A 24,980-nucleotide genomic window follows, 5' to 3' on the forward strand; every position below is an offset into this window, starting at 1 on the left:
ATATCTTTATCGTCATTCTTTCTATATAATATGCACACGAAATAAGAAAACAAAGAAATTAATGTTTTTAATGAATATTTTTGAAGAAACGAGGAATAAGTTATAATATAAATAATTTTTATTTTTATTATAAATTTATTTTTAGTAGCTTGGATTTTTTATTACTATTACATCAAACATTATAAGATAATGCGACATCGATTGATTACATCATAAAGTAAAAATAGCAGATTTCAAACTGAGGAAACACTTTTCATATACAAGTACCTGCTTTTTTTTCTCTGTCGTGTAAACGACACGACAGTTTGAAAACTGGCTAGCGGCTATGGACGATCCACCCGTATCCTTCGGTCGGTGTCAGTTTCACGGTCTACACACAGTCTGCATTTGAAGTACTTGACCGATAGGTACATTTCTGTGGCAGAATACATAGAAATTGAATAAAAAACGGGATGACCGCAAACCGCGCAACATCCCGAGCGAGGAACGCTGAAACGCTGAGACACGATGAAGCACGAAGCCATCAAAAGCACGTCTGTTAACATTTCGTTACAGGACACACAGCGTGCTGCAATTTCCATCTTTGATTCTGTATCTGTTACGACTGCCGTGACATATTTGCAAATCGAGTAACGTTTGCAAATCGGAACCGTTGGTGACTGATGCAAATCATCACTGTGGATAAGATCAAGTAATCTAAGACATACATAGAGATCTTTCTGTAGCAATTATGCAAAAATTTCAGGACGTCCGTATTATCTCGTGATAAATGTAGAGAACATCCTGGGACACGAGTTAACACGAGACGTAATGAAATTTAATCATCTGCATGCTCTTAACAATCGCAAGTTATGCTCTTACAGATTTAGCTTACATTTTGCGAGAAACATTGAAACATTCTCAAGATTGATTGTAATAAATATTCACGATCTTTATCGACAAAAAATCAATATTTTATTATAATCTTTGCAACAATTTTTATATTTATCTTCCGCAAAAATATATTTTGCGAAAAATAATTGTAAAGAATAGGAATTAAGCCAGATAGTTAAATGAATTTGACAAGTAATAATAATGAGAATACTTTACATTACTTTTTCGTTTTACATTATCGTCTCATGTTCGATTTTATCATATTATATGTTGCAAAAACGCATAATTGATTACCAGTATTGATCGATACCCCACAAAAATGCATTTACTTTATGTGCATCTTCTCCGCTTGCGATTAAGTTAATCGCATACTATGGATACAGATTGACGTAAAGCATTTTACGGTGCGCCTCTCATGATTTACGTGCGTCCGTCTGACCATTGGCACACCTACATGCGCGTAATCATGATTGATTCATCGAGCGATGCACGATGAAATTTATGCGTCGACCTCCTCCACTTACGATCCACCGTGTAAACTCGCATGGCGAAACTGTTTGCACACAATGGAGATAACGGCGATTGCCGAAGCGTTACCATCAATTTCCAATGTTACGTCATTCGGTGAAAAACACATTTCCAACGTAGCTAACAATAAGATAAAATGGAAATTGTCAGTTCCACATTATTAAATCCCATTGTTTCGCGCCCGCAATGTGTCCTGCAGAATATTTCCTTTATCTTTTACAAATCACTGCAAGAAAATTCTTAGATTATCTTTTTAAATCAGTATTAATGGACTGTACCCTTTACATATATAAATATATTGAGAACGAATAATTAAAATAATTAATATAAGAAAACCTGCAGAGAATAATTGAAAGAATAGAACCTTCTTCCCTTCTCCATGGCAGTATAAGACAATTAATTACGATAAAATAATAATTAATTATTTTAATTATTACGAATAATAATTTTCTGTATTAAATTACTTTATAAAATGCAAGTGTGACTTTATTTCTAATTGGATTTGAAATCTCGTATGTTATTAATCTCGTTAACTGCATATGAATTCAAGTTTCAAGCGAAAATTGAAGCTCTGCAAATATGTCGCGATAAATACAACTACGTATATGTCCTGCAAGTATCAACTCTTGTTGACACACGAGTTTCTCGATTGATGCATGCATCAGATCGGATGCTGCGACGTCGGCGTCAGTGCGGTCATGCATCGTCAGGAAATTACGTCGACATAGCGTCGATGTGTTCGAGCGGGCAGTTGCGCTTCCGCACGAAATTCATGCTCCGCTTGTTCGTAATTGCCGATTATTTAAATTTCACTGGATCTTCCTCTCTCTCCCAGTTAATTCTCTCGTTATTCTCAACCCATCAAATGAATGATTCGTAGCTGTCTTCGACAACTTTTCGAAATCTGTGTAAAGATGTAATTTTAATTTGAAAGTCAAAAACTATGACTTTTCTATTTAGCAGTAACCAATATTGAGATATTTATAGTTCGATGAATTAAAAGAAAGAGAGAAGAGCTAAGAGTAAGTCAAATTAGTAAGTAAAACAAATATGTTAACGATTAACGAAGAATAAGAATCTTAATGATACCATTATAGCTTTTCTAAACAATTTGTTCGTTTTTGAGATTCGCGGGAAACTTAATTACCATCGTGATAACTTAACGTTAGATTATAGGCTTTAACATCTACGAGCTAGTGTTAATCCGTCGTCGTAATTTACAAGCGGACCAAAGCCAAGGCGAGATAAGGAAGGTATAAAGATAATCGCAAACTCTGCCAGCATTAATCACGTTATTGTTTGCACAGTCATTTGTTATTCCTTTGCTTGTTACAGCAAAATTAAACGCCGTCAATCAATATATAGCCTCTATAAATTTTGATAGTTATAAACAAGAAATTAAACAGTATTTGAAATTAGCGAAAAAGTTGATTTGACATCAAAATTTGCCAAAAATAAAGAGGAAAAGGGAGACAATAATAGAAAAAAATATTTTTTTGTAAAACGCAAAACGTTAAAAAATAATAGATAGAGCGGCAGAAAATGTTTATTTAATATCATTTTATGATATTACTGCTAACAATTACTAACATCCAATTATAATAAAATTAATTAAAATTACGGTGTAAAGTATAATCGGAATTGTTACAAACTGATTTGTTAGTATAATTATTAGTTTATTTAGAACAGAATGGAGGATTCAGATGAATATTGCTCGAAATCAAATTTTCAAATGCACGATATGTTATGCTGCGCGTAACCTGTGTTATAATTCCGGACCGAATTATGCATTCGACTTGAAGATGCAATTTCTCTTACAATAGTATGCAACTCCGCCTGCAATAATAATGCGCGCAACTCTATTCCCGTAGCTGATGTATTTTACCGCCAAGTGAAATATGTAATACGTATTAAAACGCGCGGTGCCGCACGTGCGAGCAGAAACACACGTGCCATCGAACGTAGATCAATCGGTGGCCAATAATCGCCAGCCGCCGCCCACTCGATAAAGTTACTGTATCGCGTGGAGGTAATTGTGTGTGCCATAAGTTTGAAATATGAAATTCAATTCGACCGTCGACGTCGCCTCCGCCGAAACACGCGCACGGCTGTTTAACTTTCTTTACGGGCACCAGAGAGTAGAATTTATGAAATTGAAACGTGGACAGGAAAAATTTCCCGCAGACGATGCGAGAAATAGAGACATTGGTAAACATATTCTATTGGGTCAAAAAGTCAAAAAGTGTATTTCGAATTTTGCGTCAAATTTTATTTTACTGCATTCAGTGAAACGAATTATTCATCAATCAGGTCTATGATTATTCTCTATAATATAGACATTATCAACATTGTTGCCTGTATTACGTATGTGACGTATCATAATGTATGGATCGAACTTTTTGACTGATCTAATATTTCTCCATAAAGAGCGACATGAAACTCTATCACTGATTTTATATAGATATTCGGTTGCCGTTGTGTCACGGAATGTCGATTTTTTGAAATTCTTCGAAACATCGTTAGATGTTTAAATGTTCAAACACCTGATTATTTTTACTTCCTTCACTTCGTGTTTTGTTTAATTTCCTTTTTTTTTGTTTTTGCCATTAAGTGCAGATCATAATTCCACTTGCGCAGCTGCTCCAATTTACTTAATTGACAAATTTAATACAACTTCATGTTTTATTGAAGCACGGCGAACAAGAATGGAATAAATTAGCAAGAGGTGGATCGCGCTCTCAGAATATTTAACACGATTATGTCGATTGCAAGTTTTAAGGAGCCGCTTCTTGAAGAAAAGTTACGGAAGACAACGTATCGTGCTTAATTAACGTCATTAGTTGAGACGCTTCTCGACATTCATTAGCTTGATTTTTTGAATCCCCGTTCGGGTGATTGGAGTATTTGCCTCGGGCGGATTTTGCATATTGATACGTGCATAATTATGTGTCAGTTTAGTTACAGCTGAGGTAATTGAACCTTCTATAGACCACAATTGATATTTTTACAAAGTAAAGGGGGTACGATTTTTGTAAAACTCTTTTTTGCACAAAAAATCATATTTAACACAAAATAAATAGATACACTTGTCATGTTGCTTAAAATTATCACGTTGTCGCATATAAAGATAAGCTTCGAAGTTATGCATTTTCCAGATATTCAATTATTTCTGTATATTATTCTGTTATTTGTATCGCTTTGAAAACATCGCTTCAAAGCAATTCGCAGAGGTAATTGAATACATGGAAAATGCACAATTTCTCGTAAAGAGTCTGCTTTCATACAAAATACATCGGCGGTAACGTTTCGTAAGAGAGGAAAGAAATAACACTACTGCGATACCTTTACGGAAATACGATAACATCGATACGAGGTATTTTGTGAGATAAAAGGCACGCGATTCCGTACATTATTTCACGGAGGACGATGCTATCACGTCGGGGCGACGTAAACCGACCTGTCTTCACCAGACACCGTCGTCTCGTCGATGCATCCGAGCTGTTAATTTTCGCAGCGACGCGCAAAAGGACGAGTCGCAGTTTCGATTTGCGTCGCGACGCATCATTCCAGGCTGGCGCCATCATAAAGAGAACAGGGCCAGCTATTAAGAATTGAATCAAGCAAGGCACATCAAAAAGAGAAAGATCAATAATCTTATGCAACGTTCTAATCTATAATTAATCTATGATAAATAATGATACATGATAAAATTAAAGGCGATAGAGAAATTCGCAGTTATTTGAAAATTGCGTGTTACGATAGGAAAAAAAACGTTGTATAGTTACAGGTATAATTAATCCGCATTCCGTATTCAAAGCGGAAAACGCTTGACATTCAAAGAATTACGTTAGACAGATAAATTGCATAGACGAACAGGAACCGCAAAAGAAAACGCAGTTTTACGTAATGCAACCACTTTGAGAACAATTCTTCGAGAATGAGAATCATCTCGAGACGGAATTGCGTCGGGCGTTGCAGGCGATTGAGGTCCGGTTCTCGTTAATTCTCGTCACGAGATTGGTCCGAACTTGCCAGCGTTCGGCAAATGCTGCGCGTGCAAGTACAAAGCAACCGGAGCTTCTATTCTCCAGACACAATGTTCATTCCGCTCTGGTTGCTTACGCAGCTTCCTTACCCAGCTGTGCCTCCTTATTCATCACGGTGACGAGTTCTGTTCCACTTTTCGAACGGTTAACTTTCTGTTGTATGGATTAACCCTTTGTCGTTCTTTATTGAGTCTGTGTATCGCTTTACGTGTAGATTTCTCTGTGGCATTTTACAATTAAATCTCCGCATTTCTCGAGTATTAAAGATGAAGAATAAAAAATTTTGAAATATCTCTATGAAATACTTCAAACAACGTGAACTAGGACTTACCAATATTAAAACTGAAAGAACGAAACACGTTGGTTTAATTGTGATATTGATTTGAAAAAAAGATTAGTCTCTTTGCAAAACCTAAATATTGAGATACAAGTATTATAAAAGATTTTTATATATTATTTTATAAAAATAGGTTATAAGATTTGTTAAAAAAGATGAGTAAATTACACAGGTCTGCATGATTTTGCGTTTTGGATTGCAAAGGTCATTTCTTACGTAATTTTGTCCGCTGAATACGAATCCGGCCTTACAATTTCTCTATCACGTCAAGTTTTCGAGATAATTAGGTTTAAATAGCCAAAAATGCCGATTTTGACTATATTCAACCGATTATTACTAATAAAGTAATTTTATTTCAAGAAATTCTCAAAAGGTATCTTAATGTACAATTCTTCCCCTTTAAAAACATATAAGATTTTTTATTTTACGATTATTTTTGACGGAGATACTGAAGTTTATTGATATTGAAGTCTATGAGACTCATAGACATTATATGTGACAGTCTATTTCTGTAGCATATATTATTATGAAAAATTAAAACCAATAAAATGAAAGAAAATATAGTACTTTATAGTACACAGTGAGAAAAAAATGAAAGCACAAAGATAGGATTCTTTAGAAGCTATTTTTATAATACTATATACATATACCAACTAAACATCATTGTTCACATGGTGAAAATTTTCTAGGAAATTTTACTGTAAATTTTTTAATCAAACTTCCAATGTTTTTACGTTGAATTTGCGGATAATAAGAATTTCAGTATGTCCCTCAGTTAAAAGAAAATGACAGTAAAATGTCCAAGAAAATTGTACTTAAAGTTATATTTTTTAAATTTGCATATCTCTGTTAAAAGTAATCGTAAAATAAAAAATCTTATATGATTTTGAAGGGGAAGAGTTGTACATTAAGATGCCGTTTGCGAATTTCTTGAAATAAAATTACTTTGTTAGCAATAATCGGTTAAATATAGTCAAAATCGGCTTTTTTTGGCTATTTAAACCTAATTATCTCGAAAACCTGACGTGATAGAGAAATTCTAAGGTCGGATTCGTATTCAGCGGACAAAATTACGTAGAAAATAGCCTTTCAATTCCAAAACGCATAAAGTTTTTGAAATTTTGCAGACCTGTGTTATTCATTTATTATAATATCCTAATATACAGAACTTACAAAATGATTTTTTACTAATCTTTTACATATCTTACAAAGGAAACTCTGTCATAGCGATTTCCAGCGGTCTATAAGACATGTAATAGGTCATCGAGCGACTAGCTGATATTGACAATCGTTGGAAAATTTACGGTCTTTCGAGTCTTATGGTCGTCATTTGCTGGCACAGTCTGCAGGTTACAGCCCCATCAATGAGATATTACGATTATCATTGCCTGACCAAAGAACATTCTTTTACTTACGACCGTGTCATGAAATATTACCAAGGTGGTTGTAATTCTTACTCTGTTTGTCCCGATTATCCTGGATCGATTTTGGGAATAATCCGGTCACTTAATTCACCAATTAGTCTCACGTCCAGGCTACATGTGTGTTTGCATGAGCGTGATGCATAGCCGCGTGCAGACGACACTCGATCATAATTATTCGCTCACATGTATGGCAAGAGTAAGAGAGAGAGAGAGAGAGAGAGAGAGAGAGGGAGGAGTTATTTATTATAATCGGATAATCATAAAATATTTGACATATTTTATGCAGATCTGTATTATTGCATTATGTGGAAAATAATTATACTGAATTTTCGTCGATATTTTATCTTTGGTGTTTACGTGAATAAAATTTTTGATAATATTCAGGATATAAATTGTATACAATTTTTATTAAAACTGTTTTTTCGCATATCTCTCTTTCTTTCTCTTTCTTTCTCTCTCAGATAATAAAGTTATTTATTATCTGAGCACGGGACGTCTAGTATAAGAGAACCTCAGGAAATATTCTTGAAAGGGAACTGCATTTTTCGTGACAGGGCTATCGTATCGCTACGACTTTCGCTCTTGATGCTGCAGCATCTGTCAAAGAAATGCGGTTCGATCAGGGACATGTGTATTTATTCGCGATATATTTCTCCTTATCGCGATCGCCCATGGAAAAATGACGTTTTTCGCCGCCTTCGTTTTTTCCTCTCTTTTTCTCTTCTTTTCGCTGGTTCGTTCCATCCTCTCTTTGATGGTCCTTTGATCGTCGCACCGCAAAATTCTTTAGCGTGGAAATACCACGGCCGAACCTACTTTTTTTATTAAACGGACAAACTTCTTCTGTGCAAACTGTATATAGTAATTAAAAATTAATGCGGTCACGCGTCAAACTACGTTCGCGCAAAGTCTCTTTTACGGATAAAAGATCCATTTATATTCCTGTGCAAATAGAAAACTTAAGTGGTTTAAAGTATGGTTTAATGTATTACGTAAATAATTGTACATGCATATATATTGATAATCAGTCTTAATGCTTTATTTTGCACAACTTTCTACTCGCTTATCGCGTTACTGAAGATTGAAATATATTCTTCTTTCTTATTATTAACTTTCTGAAGTATTGAGACCACTGATATCGATAGATATTGGATATCGAGCTTTTGATATACCAGTATATGATACCAGTATCGACATTCAAATGGCTAGGTGCCGTAGCCAGAATTTCCGATATCCCATTTAATCAATGAAAATAGTGGCCAGTGTAATTGCTCAAATATGAAATATAATAGAAAAATATATAAAAATATATTAAGAGAAAAGATAGAAATAATAGAATAGAATAGATGAAAGTATATTAGCGAAAAATATTATATGTTTTTTTAGAAGAAGAAAAGATTCTATGGAATCTTTTGAAGAAATGAAATATTCAATATTATGCCTTGGACAGCCGGCTATTCATTTTTCTTTTAACGCTTCATTTCGTGACGTTTGGTGTCTCCCAAAAAGACAAAAATCGACTCGCGGTATTCCGCGCACGTGTCGAGATCTCTCGCTTCCGATCACGTCGTTCTCACGGGAGCGGATTTCGCTTAAAATCGCTGTACCACGGTAACAAAGTCCGGCAGCTGCTACCGACGAGATCGTCTTGCGAATCACTTTAGCGCAATGGTGCGCGATTCGTGACGTGGAGCGAACGTAATGCGGAATACGACGACGTTATAAAATAACATCGGGCACAGTGAGATGATGCTAGGGGTGAGGAAAAAACTCGCGAGACTTCCGTGATCCACGAGGGATCGAGATAAAAAGATCAGCACAGTGGTAGACCAACCGTGCACCCGAGAAGCATCCAGAAGTGATCGAGACGCATGGCTCTCGACTTTTCCCTTCGGATGCGTCCTCCATTCCAGCATTATCTAGTTTTCTGCTACGTCTGCTGCGTCTACCTTCTTTCTACACGTACACGGGGAAGCCTTGGCATTGCGTCGCACGCGAAACCATCGACCTACTTCGCGCCGTTGTTCGTCCTTGCGGTGTTTCTACGTTTTTCCGTTACATCGCCGATAAAACCAGCGCGGCAATCTCGCGAGGTAAAATACGATAATACGGACCGTAGATGGAATAACGGCTTTTTCTAACGGTAGAATTCGTTCGCCAATAAAGTCACCGTGAGACTGTTAAAATATGACTGATGCTTGCGTTTGATGGACGTTAATAAATGGTCTTTAACTGTGCTTTCATCGTTTTCACGTTTTTCCGGTAAGTTACGTCAGTGACTTTATTAAAGTAAAGCGAGTGGAAATTACGCGAAGTAAGATACAATAATTTAGATGGAATAATGTCCTTTTACTATGATATTTGGGTTTAATGAAACTGTTAGAAGAAAGTATTTATTTTACTGACGTTTATTAATTTCGGTTGATGTAATATTTATTTGTAAATTAAATTTTACAGTAACCAGAGAATAGTTACAAACTCCAATTTGCATGTAATTTCATCAGTGAGAAATAGTCGCGATACTCCATTTACTCGAAGGTCTCAATTACCCCGCTCACCCTTACAGGGTAAAGCAGTATATTTTCGATATAAGATTGTAATCACACTGAGGAAAACTCAATTTTCCAGGCCATTAGATGTATCTTACATACCTATAAATATTTCTAAATACGTATTTTCGACGTCAAACAACGATAAATAATTACAATAACTGTTGAAGCTATCAGAGACTTTTACATTGCTGTTAATTTATTTAATTTGCGATGCAAATCCATTGCGGGGGCGGGCGATTTATTCCTTCAGGGAAATATCAGTAATAAATTCACAAACGAAGAGATATGGTCTTGTTTACTGCCTTACTGGAACATCGCGTAATATCTGTCATAATGCATTTTATTGGCAGCATTATTCGCGCGCACGAGCGCGTGTGTTTTGGATTGAATTTGAAGCAGATTACGAACGAAACTTGCGGCTCTGATATATCTGTAATCGTTGAAGCACCTCAAGTAAACAAGGGTGAGCAAAGCCTTTGCTCATGACTACCAAGTGACTACCAGTACGCTCGCCCGCTCGTCGATGACATAAAAACGTTGCATAATCCGATCGTTTCTTATCCTTCTTTCGGCTTCATTCTCGTGATCGTATTTTCTGGATTCACGCATTAACAAATTGCTCAATTAATATGCATTGAATTTGGAAAAGTTTCATTCGCGATAAACTTCTCACAGTTTATCCGCTCAAATACAGATGTACGACTGTTACTTTGAAAGAAGTATCTCCAACTTCGGGATATGATCGATCAATCAAAAAAGTTGGGCAAATTCTGTATTCCAGTATCGCGGTCTGGTCTAAGCCAGATAAGAAATATCTACCTGTTAAAATGAACGTCTTGATGGAATACCGCGAAAGAGGGTCGAGATTTGCTGAGAGAGACGAATGGTCCGCGAGGCTGGAGCTCTCCTCGCGAGACCAACTCCGAATTCGCGTTGATTCTGTCAGGTCGATTAACGATCGTACGTGCCACTTGGGCCGGTGCCATTTGTATCGTGAAATGCTATGTTGGAAGCTAAGCTCCTTAACGGCATCGTAATGTTGTTAGATTCACGCCAGTACCCGTTCATCTCACGTATGAAAGACGTAAAAGGGAAAATATAAAATACACAAATATTGAAATATTAAATATTGTAAGATATATGCAAGCGAAATCATACATAAAATATATAAAGAGTGTCTTATTACAATAACTTTACTAAATTTAAGCACGAAATTAAAAAATAGAATAAGTCGCGTGTAATTATGGATCTGTAAAAATTATTTATTTGAATTATTTATTTTAAATATTGATATCTGAATATTTATAAATATTATTATTGCACACATGCGTTTAAAACTGTAATGCCGTTGCGACACGTTTGTCAAAACATAAGAAAAATTAATGTTCCCACGGATCTAACATATAAGTTGTCCGAAAATGTGCCTTTATAATTAACTTTCAACCGTTATTAAAGTGTATTACAAGTAATCCAGCAGGCAGTCTTAATTATTATAACTCTTTCTAAGCGTCCTGCGAATTCTTAAGTATCTTATAAATGCCTCTTCAATTAGCTTGATTGTTATCGTAGATTTTCCTGCGATAATGAATATTTTCCTTCACGGTTCATAAATCATAAAATATCAAGTGTTTATTAATTAAGCAAATTGTGTGACACATGAAACAAATATGATAAAAATACATTTATTAACACGTCAGGGCTAAATGCAAAACAAAAAAGAATAAAAAGATTAATGTTGTAAAAATAAAATAAAAATATATTATATTATATAATATTAAGTATTATTATATTATATATTTACTAATATTAATATGCAGAATTAAATTGTATTCTCCATTTTCTACAAAGGAATGTTTTAGATTTCTTGACGAGTTTGTCGAAATGCTTTCTATAGCGAAGATTTCAAGAAAGATTATTTTGAGGCTTGATATTATCTTTTAGTCAATAACTTCGTCAGAGAAAACGGCGGGTAATTAATTGCACATTCTTTCTGTGTTTTCAGGCGATGGAGGCGGCGCCGGCGGAGATGGCGATCCTATCGTCAGCACCAATTCCGAGAAGAAATCCGGATATGAAACGAATCTGTACCTCTACAATGTAAGTACAAGAAAAGTCTTGAGAATTGAATCGTTCATATATTTCTAAATGCATACCATCGAATGAGAAAACAAGTACTTTTACTTTATGAAAGAAAGATGTCTTATTTGCTTAAAGAGGGAAAAAATTGACTCATGAATAAAATTCATGACGAGATTTATTAAATCTTAGCAAGTTATATCATACTCGTTAATTGTCAGTTATGTTCTTATACATTAAATGTTCCCAAAATATTATTCATTCTGATATAAATCATAACAACATTATTATGTAATAATCATTATAATGACAATATAATTATGCATAAAAGCCGCAATTTGCGAGTGGAACTGCAGCCGTGCAAATTGTCTCATGTATAATGTCAAATTATAAGAGAATCACAACCAGAAGTAATGAAATTATAAAATTGTGATACAAAATTTATACAAGAAAATTCAGCTATCAGTTATAATAAAATCGATCAATGTTCCTCGATATCTCGCGTGTGCTATAAAACTTGAGGAAAACAAGAGAGACAAGAAACTTTATGGCATAAAATCGCAGGCTAAAAATTCTTCCCTGGATTGTCGTTCTCCCAAAACGACGTTTAAATCTCTTGGGGGTGCGACCCTTCTCTCTCTCTCTCTCTCTCTCCCTCTCTCTTTTCTGTCTTTCTATCCGTCTCTTGCCCTCGTTTTCCTCCTTGGCAATTTAACGAAGGACTCTACTACTTTCCCAGCCGTAAGAGAGCTTCCGCCGGCCCAGTTTCCTTATCTGCCCAGCTCCGTTCAAAACTGGGGGCCATTATCGAGCTATGAATCTCGCGAGGCGAGTATTGTACCCCGCTCTCCCATCGAATCCGATAATTCGCTCCACGACGGACCACTTTAACCCCTTTCGTTACTCTCATATTTCTCGTTCGAATATCGTATTTAAAAGAAAAAAACGTAAGAGGATGTACTAAGAAAAATGATTTATGTAAGAATAATTCGTTCTTTCATTTCCTCGAATATTTTCTGATAAAGAAAAATTTAACAATTGTAATCTTAAGAGAAAGAGAAAGAGAGAGAGAGAGAAAGAGAAAAAGAACGAGTATAATTTTGAAAAATAGTTTGAATTTTTATATTTGAATAGCATTTCAAATACTTTCTATTTGAAATTAATCATTTCGTTTACTTTGTAAAAAGTTGTAAAATTTCATTAAAATTATAAAGCAGGATCTTTTATCGTGAAGATTTAACTGAGATTTCGTGAAAATTGGTGTAAATGCTTGTTAGTGAGCGATGTGACGCACGAAGATAAAGGAGGATAATTAAAAAGACGCATCACACGCGCACGACAGGTAGATCAGAGATAGGAAACGTGTTGCAATTTCCTGAAAGATATCGTGCATCACAGCGGACACCTTCGGCCTGAGTCTGCGTCACGTCACGTCACTGGACGCCCTTTATGTGTGTGTGAGCACCCTCACCCATAAATAAATCCGTATTCTTTGTATAATAATAAGCAGAATGCCGGTCGCAAAAATAGTCGTCGCAAAATTAGATCGACTACGCGTAATATCCCGGTAACGAGATTGTGCAGCGAGAACTTACACGACAGAGAACCAACAATTTCCATAGAACGTCCCAACAGAATTACGCGACACTTTTGCCGCAAAAGTTTGTCAATAAAATTGCAAATGAGCTTGCGACGTTCCTCTCGGCATAATAAAGAGCCTTCCTTATTATGGGATAGAAGTATTATGGGATCGCAACGTGCGAAGGAGGGTTGCCATTCTTGCTGCGGGATTAAATGTGTAAGGATCGATGATTGGTCAGACGAATCGGCAATCATGAAGACGTTTTGAATGGCTTCCATAAAAAGAAAAAACCTAAAGGCGATCGGATCAAAGTAAGAAAGATATCTATGCGTACTATAAAAATGGCAAATTTCTGCACGTAATTGGGCGAAAGTAATGAAAATTCTATATCCTCAAACAATCGCGATTTGTAAATAATAAACCTGTATCTCTTCAATTTCGGATAAAGTATTCGAAATGCTACATTTAAAAAAATTCAAGGAAAATCATATTATCATTCATTTACTTAATAAGAAATTTATTACTAAAAAATTTTTTAAATTCATTTTTATTTGATATAAGGACGATACTTTTCTTGGGAATCCCACAATGTAATGTGGAATATATGGATAAAGGAAAATCGATTTGAATATTTTCATAGGAGGAGATGGAGGATCGGCCACGGATTTCAACGTTGCTCAACAACTTGGCCGATTATAGCAACACCATCCCCGCTCCAACCGACCCGGATAGACCGGCTGCATCCGCAGGAGGTGGAGCACGGATGGGTACGCTCATAGGGGTCTATTTGCCCTGCATCCAGAACATCTTTGGCGTGATCCTCTTTATCCGGTTGACATGGGTAGTCGGCACGGCCGGCGCCGTTCAAGGCTTCTTCATCGTGCTTTGCTGTTGTTGCGCGGTGAGCATTCATCCTCAGGGTGTAACAATATGAAAATTTGAATTTTAATCGTGTGTTACGGAGACAATTAAAACATATCCAGATTTGGAAACTTTGGAAATATAGAAATCTATGAAAATATAAAAATCTAGAAATATAAGAGAATCATAATAAACTCGAATTTCCAATAACATTGAATTAATTTAATTCACATGAATCAATTAATTCGGAATTAATCTTTCCTTGAAAATGCCAAATGCTAATAGTTTTCGAATTTTAAGCTGAAGCTTTTGCTAGTCAAGTTTTGCTCACGGATTGCAATTAACTATTTTTCATGCGCGCAGACGATGCTGACAGCGATTAGCATGAGTGCCATCGCCACTAACGGCAAGGTACCAGGTGGTGGTTCCTATTTTATGATATCGAGAAGTTTAGGACCTGAATTTGGCGGCGCAGTGGGCATGTTGTTTTACACCGGTACTACTTTAGCCGCTGCGATGTACATCATCGGTGCCGTGGAGATTGTTCTCGTAAGTACTAATTGTTCAGTAATATCGTATTAACCAGGCCTTGATTACTCGCGCTGAATGACTCAACTCGTGTAATACTAGTATATTCTACTCGTGGGAAATGAAAGTATCGTGATAGTTAAATTGAGATTAATCAGTCAATTTATTTTAAATCGTCGTCTTCGAATAGTCATGTAAAATATGCGAATGTAATATTGTACCATAATCTTGTTGTGTTTGACATAAACGTAATATTTATTATATAAAATATTATAACTTTATGAACTTCATAGAATTTCAATGATCTCGGGATATAAACTTCTTGTATTCCTCTTATAGACTTACATGGCGCCGTCGCTCAGCATATTCGGTGACTTCACGAAGGATGCCAATATTATGTATAACAACTTTCGAGTATACGGCACTTGCTTGCTGATGGTAATGGGCTTGATCGTCTTCGTGGGCGTGAAGTTCGTTAATAAATTTGCTACGGTGGCACTGGCCTGCGTCATTTTCTCCATCATCGCTGTTTACGTGGGTCTCTTCGTGAACGTCAACGGCAACGAGTCCCTAAAGTACTAAACTAAAAAATAATAATACTAATTCTCTCATTACGTAGTTATCATGCTGGGAATATTATTGCAATTGTAGCATTGTAATGATTAATGATTGTTACAAAAGACAAGAGAGCGGATTAAAGGGGATCGCGTATTTTAAGAGCCGAAATTCGTGTTTCAGATTGTGCGTGCTCGGCAGAAGGCTAGTGAAGGACATCAACGTTTTAACCGATTGCAATAAAAATGTCAGCGGTGTGTTGCATAAGCTTTATTGCAGTAATGGCACGAGATGCGATCCTTATTACACCGAGAACAATATTACTATCGTCAACGGCATTCGCGGCTTAGCAAGCGGAGTATTCTTAGGTAGAATTATAGCTTTTTTTCTGATTACTAACGAATAAATAAAACACTAACGAATTTTTATGTTATCCGTATCGTGTAGAAAACATATGGAGCAGTTACCAAGAACAGGGTCAATTAATCGCTTATGGAAGTGATGCCAAGGATATTGATGTCCTGTCAGGATCGACGTACAATCAGATTCAAGTCGACCTTACGACAACTTTTACTATTCTTATCGGTATATTCTTTCCTTCTGTCACAGGTGAGCGATTTAAATCGATTTACTTAATAAGACAATGTTGAAAAATATTACATAATTACTGAACTAATATTTTTATCATTATTATCTTATTATTATACATCTTATTTAATATTATAATATAAATATTATTAAACACACACACAAATAAAGAAATATAATTCTATTATAGATTAAAAAATATTAATAATGATATTAATTAATTTTCAGGCATTATGGCGGGCTCTAACCGATCCGGTGATCTGGCGGATGCACAGAAATCCATCCCGATCGGTACGATCTGCGCCATCTTAACGACCTCCACCGTCTATCTCTCCAGTGTTCTCCTCTTCGCTGGTACTGTTGACAACCTGCTATTACGCGACAAGTTCGGCCAAAGTATCGGCGGTAGACTAGTGGTGGCAAATATGGCGTGGCCGAACCAGTGGGTGATACTTATCGGTTCATTCCTGTCGACACTGGGTGCCGGCCTCCAGTCCTTGACCGGAGCACCGCGATTACTGCAGGCGATCGCCAAGGACGGCATCATCCCATTTCTGGCGCCGTTCGCCGTGAGTTCGAGTCGGGGCGAGCCTACCCGCGCCCTGATCGTCACTGTGATGATCTGCCAATGTGGCATCCTACTTGGCAATGTGGATTACCTGGCGCCGTTGTTGTCTATGTTCTTCCTCATGTGCTACGGTTTCGTAAATCTCGCGTGCGCTCTGCAGACCCTGCTGCGCACCCCCAACTGGCGACCGCGTTTCAAATACTATCACTGGATTCTATCCTTCCTTGGTCTGTCGCTGTGCATTGCCATCATGTTCATGACCAGTTGGATCTACGCACTGATAGCGATGGGTATGGCTGGCTGCATCTACAAGTACATTGAATATCGCGGCGCCGAGAAAGAATGGGGCGATGGTATCCGCGGTCTGGCGCTCTCTGCCGCTAGATATTCATTGTTGCGACTTGAGGAGGGCCCGCCGCACACTAAGAACTGGCGCCCGCAGATCCTGATCCTCGCCAAGCTCACCGACGATTTAACTCCCAAGTATCGCAAACTCTTCGCCTTTGCCAGCCAACTCAAGGCCGGCAAGGGTCTTACGATCACCGTCAGCTGCATTGCTGGCGACTACGCACAGAACTCGGGTGAAGCGTTGGCGGCCAAGCAGAGCCTCAAGAAGACCGCGGCGGAAGAGAAGGTGAAGGGTTTCGTCGACGTTCTCGTGGCTAAAAACATCGTTGACGGGCTGAGCTCATTGGTGCAAACCACCGGGCTGGGCGGACTGAAACCCAACACGGTGATACTAGGCTGGCCGTATGGCTGGCGGCAGTCGGAGCAGGAAAGAACCTGGCGGGTATTTCTTCAAACTGTCAGGAGCGTTACGGCTGCCAAAATGGCATTACTAGTGCCTAAGGGCATCAATTTCTTCCCGGATTCCAGCGAAAAGATTATTGGTAACATCGACGTTTGGTGGATCGTGCATGATGGTGGTCTCCTGATGCTGCTACCGTTTCTATTGAAACAGCATCGTACCTGGAAGAACTGCAAGATGAGGATCTTTACTGTTGCCCAGATGGAGGATAACTCGATACAAATGAAGAAGGATCTGAAGAAGTTCTTGTACGACCTGAGAATCGAAGCAGAAGTCGAAATTGTCGAAATGGTAATCTCATCAGAACCTAATAGAATCTAACAGTATAATTGAAACGATCTTTTGGTAAGTACAAATTTTGCGTCTTGGTTGACAGACAAATACGGACATCTCTGCGTATACGTACGAGCGTACCCTGATCATGGAGCAAAGGAATCAAATGCTACGCGAGCTGCAGCTGAACAAGAAGCAGTCCTTAGGAGTGGTGAGTGTCGAGCGCGAAACACGGGGGGCGGGGAGAAAATCGCTTATGAATAAATATTGCCATACACGTTCTGCAATAAAATAAAATACAAAATAATAACATATGGTGACGGTGATACTGATCGGTGTGTCTGTTTGTTGCGTGCTCGTCACGGATAAAGGTGCAGACATTGGTGGACTTCAACGAGGTACCCGCTGAAGAAAAATTACCTCTGGTTTGTCAGATGTACCCCGGAGATCCATATTTGCCTCTTTCCCGTCATCGTTCCATTGCACCGACGATTTTCTTACCCCTGATCCTGCGACGTTACGTAACAATCACATTTTTCCTATACCATAATACGTGCAACGAAATAATGTCATCAGAGAAGAAGCAACTGGCGCGGGTCACGACTCGATACCTTGAGAATACTTGATTAAGTTTTTGAAAAATTAACGAGCGATTAAAGGAAATACTTAGATATACTTCTCTATTGTATTTAAGTGCCCGAAACGGTTCGCTTTTTCCTGCTGCCCGTCACAATCACGATCTCGGGACCTTCTCGCATCCATCAGTTTCAGCTTGATTGGCACGATCGCTTACATAGATAGCATACACTTGACGGTCATATAGTGCTTTCATGCTAGATTATTAGTCGCCTCTCAACTGGCTGTTCCTTGCTGCTCGGGATAAAATGTTAATCGCATCTGCCACTCACTGAGGTTGTCGTTACGCAGGTACAGGCAATCGTAGACCATCACCACAATGTGGACGCCAAAGTACCGACGAAGGTGAGATTCCAAGAGCCGGGTGTGCAGAACACGAATGTCACCGATGACACGAAGGAGAAATTGATGCAAGAGACCGATCTGAACAGCAAGGAGTTGGAAGCTACCGAAACAAACGAGAAAGAGGAGGAGGCGAAGGAGGAGAACAACGATGAAGAGACAAACCTGATCGGTGGCTCGCCTAAAGCAGAGAACAAAGAGAATGCAGAGAAGGAAGCGAAGGAGAACAACTCGCCGGAGAACAGGAGTCAAAGTCAAAGTCCAGAAGTTAAGAAACCCCCGATTACACCGTGAGTGTGTTTCAGTGATCTTTTCTTTTTGACTGTTATATTTTTTTTCTGAACATACATATTTTGTTCCAGTGACGAGGGTGACGTGAAGCGTATGCATACGTCATTGAAGTTGAACGAGGTGATTCGCAAGATGAGTAGCGAAGCTCAGTTGGTCATTCTAAATCTTCCTGGACCGCCACGGGACACGAGAATGGAGCGCGAATCGAGCTGTATCCTTTTAATTATGACGAAAACCTTACTTTATCTAGAAAAATTGCTCGGTTTGTCTGGAAAACACGAATTGTTAATCACAATTTAGCACAGTAAATTCGGAAAAAATTGCGAAATAAGTAGAATAAATCATTAAACTTCCTTAACCGCTGGAAACCAGATATGGAGTTCCTCGAGGTGCTCACCGAGGGCTTGGAAAGAGTATTGATGGTACGGGGTAGCGGACGAGAGGTGATCACTATCTACTCGTGAACTGAAGCAACGGGAACTGATGCCGCTGCCTTTCAGAAGCAGACCTCTAGTTTACTTCTCAGTGACCTAAACAACATCACCCTAAGGAACACGCTACTATTGTGCCATTGTCTGCGCAGTCACTTGCGTCCTGCGCCCCGAGAATCATTAAGAAGAGAAGGATGAGAACAGTGGTCGTTCACATCGGACCGGAAGAACAAAGTTTTATTGAAATCGACTTATCACACGGACCCCAACGACCGAGGATGAAGCCAAAAAACGATGCCAAAGGATAAATTTCCTTGAAGCGGTTTTCTGAATGTCAAAAAAAACAAAATGCGATTTCGTGCGTCCGTTATACATGCATACCAAAGCGGTGACTGCTCAAGTCAAACGCGATGATCTATTTCTACTCGATTAGGCTCGCTGGACTGCGTCGTTTACTTACTTTCCAAAGATCCGGACATCGGCAGCGATGTCCGCGACACAAGTTCTCGAGTAAGCGTTACTTTCATTCAATTCCTTGCAATCTACAGCTAATACTACGTCTAAAGTGAAAAAGAAACTTTAAAATAGACAAACGACAAAAGAGAGAGAGAGAGAGAGAGAAAAAAAAGAATATGAGAATCAAAATTTGGTCCGAGGCTAAGGTCGAAGCATCTACGAAACCACTGCCAGACTACTTTCTAAATGCTTCGCGTTTAACCAAAGACGCGAGAGGCTCATTTTTCTACACGCATTGTCGTTAATAGGGAAAGAATAAGAATAGTAGAAACGTATCTATAATTTTATTGCTTGATAGGTGAATCTAGAGGGTAGCCTAGGGTAGCGCCGACTTTTATTATGATTACGTATGTGTATTTGATAATAGAAAAAAAAAAAACAAACGGCGAGAGCACGTGGCGAGTATTATTGCATTTTCTCCGGGGACCGCGGGGCCCCGCTCTCTTTTCCAGTCTCGCGCGGAAAAACTCTTCACACAGCAAGCAACGTACACGTTGTATGTATGTACATGCATATACACACATACTCATGCGCGCGCGCGCGCGTGTGCACGCGTTTGTATTGTATTGTCTTTAAGGCCTACCGGTCCAAGATACCACTACCACTTCTTGCTAATCGATAACACCAAGTGAAGTTGAATCGCGTCGTCAGGAGCGTAACCCAAAAGACTCAATGCCAAAACGCGCGTTCGGTCTTTACCGAATCTCATCGAAGGATATATATATAAATAGCTTTAGCATATTTAAAGTGACTCTAACTGCATTAAGTGTCGTCGTGTGTTTGTCACATTTCGCGCGTTGTCCTCGTTTCCGGCCGCGCTCCATTTTAGACACTGTCTAATATACCTAGTTAATCAGCGAGCGCGAGGTACAGGTACAAGTCGGTAGTTGCTTTTCTCATTCCTTTCGGCGGTTTCGAAATTGGCCTTTTTATTAGATTATCGACGAGTCACCAAATTGAATCCGGCGCTGGTAGAAAATGGAATGGTTAATTTAATTTAAACCAGTGAGATCCAAATTGATTCCAATTTCTGTAAATTATTGAAGCGATGTTACCTTCCACGCTCCATTGATCAAGAAAAGAATTATATTTGGACCGCTTTTGTTCTTAAAGTGATCACGTGGTTTAAAAAATTTTTAAAGTAAATTTTACTGGAGCCGAATAACTTGTTTTTCCTTCGAACTTCGAAATCGATGAGTGAACAATTTAATGAAAGGATGGGGAAAGGTATAGGCCGCAGGACTTATAACACGTTTGAGATGTAATATTTATCGATATATTACTTATAATCAGTGTCTGTGAGCAAGTTATATTGTACTAAGGATTACGCGGATTACCGTACCGCAACTTGTCAAATTTCTGAAAACGTTTCTGCTACTGGCGAAACGACCGAAGCGACAAGAGTTGACGGATATTTTGATCATGTACACAGGATGCGCCAGAATTACCGCGTCTTTTTTCAGTCACAAATATATAGATAGAATGCAAAAAAATTATTTCAAAACTGGAAAATCGATGATTTTCTCAAAATGATTTCAGATTCAAAATTTAGAAAAATTTAATTTAAGGAAATAAACAAAACAATCATGATTTCTGAATTATTTTTATTTTCTTATTTTAATTTTAAATAAAATGCATCAAGTAAATTTTTATCGAGGAAAGGTCGACATCATCAGAAACAGATGGAAGCGCGATAATTCCGGGGCATTTTTGCGTACATATATGTACATTCACATTGTTCATTGTAAAGTGCACGCATTGTCCTGCAATACCAGTAGCTAGAAAAGATAAAGAGGTGGGAGAAAAATGTGAAAGCGTTAATATTATACTCTATGAAAGTGTATCGGACTAAGGACGGTCGAGCGCGAGCCGATATCGCCGCCGACCGGCTAAGTCTAGACAAAGAAAAATCCATTAACGGGAGAGAGAAGAGAATCCTACATCCGCACTGAGTTGTTTCACATCTATATCCTTATGACATCGAATGCGGATTTGAATCGTGTACTTTGAAATCAGAAAAAAGGAAGCACATGAGAGAGAGCATTAAGCATTCCCTGATTGCACAAAATAATTGTTGGAGAGGTAGCCAAAATGCTCGTTACGTCAGTTCGATGCAAGCAATACGTATATGTATATCTTCATCGACTACATCGTAACAGGCGAAATATCTAAAACAAAATTAGAATATGTAAAGATCTAATACATATATAAACACACACACACACATACATACAGTATATTATTATATTTTCTTCCTCTACCTCTCTCTCTCTCTCCCTATATATATGTATGTATATCTTTCTCGTCCACGATGTTAGCGACATGTATTTTATAATTTTATTACGTTACTTACCGATTACATATATTTTATGTGTACTTATCTTACTCGATAGGCATTGGCACTGCATAGTTTATACGAGACATGTTGACATTATGAGAAAGTTTATCATGATTACGAGTCGACTGTTGCCGATAAAAGTCACCAATATATAATTCACACGTGTACATAAAAGCGCATAGATAAAGAAGAAAGAGAAATGTAAAAAAAAATCTAAAGAGACAAGAGGAAGGGAGCTAAAGGAGAGGAACGAAAAGCTAGAGGCACCGCATCCCTTTTCATAGGTCGAACAGTATTGCAGTATATTCTGCTGCTTTAATATTTTACTATATCGCGTATTTACGTTAAATGCACAATGACCACAAGCACACAAACGTATGTACGTGTGATATATATATATATATATATATACATAAATAAATAAGATACATATGTATATCTGGCCGGTGAGAATGAAAATGGTGCGAGGAAGTTTCAGAATCTGAAAAAAAAACTCGCGAGGTGGATCGCGCATCTGGCCGTTCCGCGATCCTTCATGTTCTCCTTAATTTAATAGCGAAGTAAGTTTAATAGTTATACTACGTGAGCACGACTTACACCGCTTTCATTCTATTCGGCTCTCACGCACGTTATCCGGCAGCGGCGGAATGCGTCCGGCATCCGCGGTTTATGTTCGCGCTTTGCGGAAACAGATCAGTGCTTCGAAACGCGTTCCGGATATTCTTTCTCCACTACCGAGTCCACTTCGCATATATAATATTCTATATATATATATTATAGAAATTAGATCGTTAAGACTGAGTGAGTAAGTGTCCTGCGGTGCACGCACGGTGAAAATATATATACGCGATCTCTTGCGAATGAACAAAAATGCGCACAACATTTTGGCTATAAAGGAGTTCTTACATTGAAAAATTAGGAGAAATAGCATAGTTACCTTGGATGTTTATTAATAAAAGTGGAAATCGACCCGCGTTGCGATCGCTTCGTTTTTGCCCATTGACGGCGAGAGAGAATATCTGAAGTATGTCGGAAACATTTTTCTGTTTCTGCAACATTATTTCGAGCAGTGACGCAAAAAGTGGGAGAATGTCCTCGCAAGTTTTGTTCGCCGACATCGCTCGCAAAGGATTTTGTCCCTTCCCCATTTTCGCAAGATATCCTTAACATCTTTGCTACCACAAAGAAAAAAATAAACCTTCTCTCCGCCACGGAGTACGCTACATTTTCTCCTTTTTATACTAATAAAGTAAACTTGATTTGTTTCTATAGACGTGAAATGAAAGACACACTGTCACACAGCCCAGGCAGCACATGTTAGCCTAATATATGTTTCTTAGACGTATCTAATGTCTAAGAAACATAAAGTACCATTTAAGAAACGGTTTAAATAGAAACCGTTTTTAGACCTAAATTTTAAAAACGTATTTTTCACGTTTCCACAGAAACGAAAAATGTGTTTTATTAAATTGATTTGAAATTATATAATTAATATGGAAAAAATAGTAATTTCTACTTACTTTGCGAGTATTAATTATTTTTACATCATACGTTTCAATGTACTCGATTATGGAACAAGAGACAAAAATCAACACAAGTGTGTGTGATTCCCACCCCTGATTCACCAAGCGACCGATAATGGCCAGGCCAGACGTGACGTTCTCGCAAGTAACATTTGTGTTATCACCTTATAAATAACCATCCGGAAAACCGATCCAATACTCTTTTCTTCTTCTTTTCTTTTGAAACTTTTGAGATCGCTATTACTTGAAGTGATATTTCAAAAGAGTGAGATTCCATTACACGAAATTTAGAGAGTAATTCATAAAATATAAAAATCTAGTTTTTTTACAAAAATGTGACTTAACTCTGTCTATCTTTGAGGCACTGATATATAGAATTGATAAATATTTTTCTGATGGTTTCTGAAACGTTTCTCCTAACGTTTTTTCGTTGGACATTTTTCTTCTAAATAAACGTTTCAATAAAACGGTTATGAAACGTTACGGCAAAACGTTTATGAAACGGTTTTGAAACCAATGTGTGCTGCCTGGGAGGTGTGTGACACTAATCTAACACGAATAATTGACACGTATATGACTTATGGTAGCGAACATGTTAGCATGTTCCGAAAATAACCCTTAGAAACTCTAAAATATTTTGATCGTTGGGAACAAGTACCCGAACGAATCTCAAAATGCTTTTAAGTTTCCGAGAAAAATCTCTCCGAGATATTGCCACTGCACTTTGGTGGTGACTTTGGACATAAATTTCGGGCGATGGAGGTACTCGGCTGTTACGAGTTAGCGTTGTGTAATACCTGCAGGTGCTTGGCATTCGTCGGAGTGCATATATAGTGCGGCGTTTGCGGCGCGTCCCGTTTAAAATGGGACCGCGCCCTGGATTTAATCACCTCTAGGCTGTGAGATGCGAGCTAAGCAGCAGACAAACTTGCTCGAAACCTCAATCATATGTGTCAAATCTACTTTTAATCGTATATCGTGTTACCGATTGATCCTTTTACCAAAGCTCCTCCTAACACGTGAGAAACACGAGTTTACTTCTCGCTCCAGAAACTGCGACGATTTCCTCTGACCTCTGGGACTCGAATAAAAATTACGACTTTATTGACTCCCATACGGAAAGAGAAGAGAAGGAGAAATATTGATAGAGAAATAAAGATGTTATTAAATATACATACAGAGCGGACCCGAAGCGTGAAAATCGGTGTCGATAAGAGGGGTGCGTCCGCACGAATTTGGAAGCAATTCTATGTCGTGGTTTTTTTGCATCTAAGTATCGCGTTGAGTTAAGCTCCAGTTCGATT

At 38.0% G+C, this 24,980-nt stretch overlaps 1 protein-coding gene across 7 annotated transcripts in view; it reads left to right on the top strand.

Moving 5' to 3' along the window:
- Nucleotides 1–22,365, top strand: part of LOC105277685 (solute carrier family 12 member 4) — a 74,762-nt gene extending 52,397 nt beyond the window's left edge. For 5 of the 7 annotated variants that reach the window (XM_020031099.2, XM_011336249.3, XM_026971372.1 and 2 more), the window contains 12 exons: nucleotides 11,763–11,857; nucleotides 14,059–14,319; nucleotides 14,643–14,828; nucleotides 15,147–15,382; nucleotides 15,546–15,730; nucleotides 15,810–15,971; nucleotides 16,179–17,617; nucleotides 17,703–17,810; nucleotides 17,971–18,024; nucleotides 18,527–18,867; nucleotides 18,940–19,079; nucleotides 19,241–19,383. In XM_020031099.2, the coding sequence (XP_019886658.1) occupies nucleotides 11,763–11,857; nucleotides 14,059–14,319; nucleotides 14,643–14,828; nucleotides 15,147–15,382; nucleotides 15,546–15,730; nucleotides 15,810–15,971; nucleotides 16,179–17,617; nucleotides 17,703–17,810; nucleotides 17,971–18,024; nucleotides 18,527–18,867; nucleotides 18,940–19,079; nucleotides 19,241–19,332 (3,299 nt within the window). In that variant the 3' untranslated portion in view covers nucleotides 19,333–19,383. Of the gene's footprint in view, nucleotides 1–11,762; nucleotides 11,858–14,058; nucleotides 14,320–14,642; nucleotides 14,829–15,146; nucleotides 15,383–15,545; nucleotides 15,731–15,809; nucleotides 15,972–16,178; nucleotides 17,618–17,702; nucleotides 17,811–17,970; nucleotides 18,025–18,526; nucleotides 18,868–18,939; nucleotides 19,080–19,240 lie in introns of all 7 variants that reach the window. The other 2 variants (XM_011336245.3, XM_011336243.3) reach the window with 2 other exon arrangements.
- The last annotated feature ends 2,615 nt before the right edge of the window (nucleotides 22,366–24,980 follow it).

Source organism: Ooceraea biroi, chromosome 7 (assembly GCF_003672135.1).
Source record: "Ooceraea biroi isolate clonal line C1 chromosome 7, Obir_v5.4, whole genome shotgun sequence".
Lineage (NCBI taxonomy): Eukaryota > Metazoa > Arthropoda > Insecta > Hymenoptera > Formicidae > Ooceraea > Ooceraea biroi.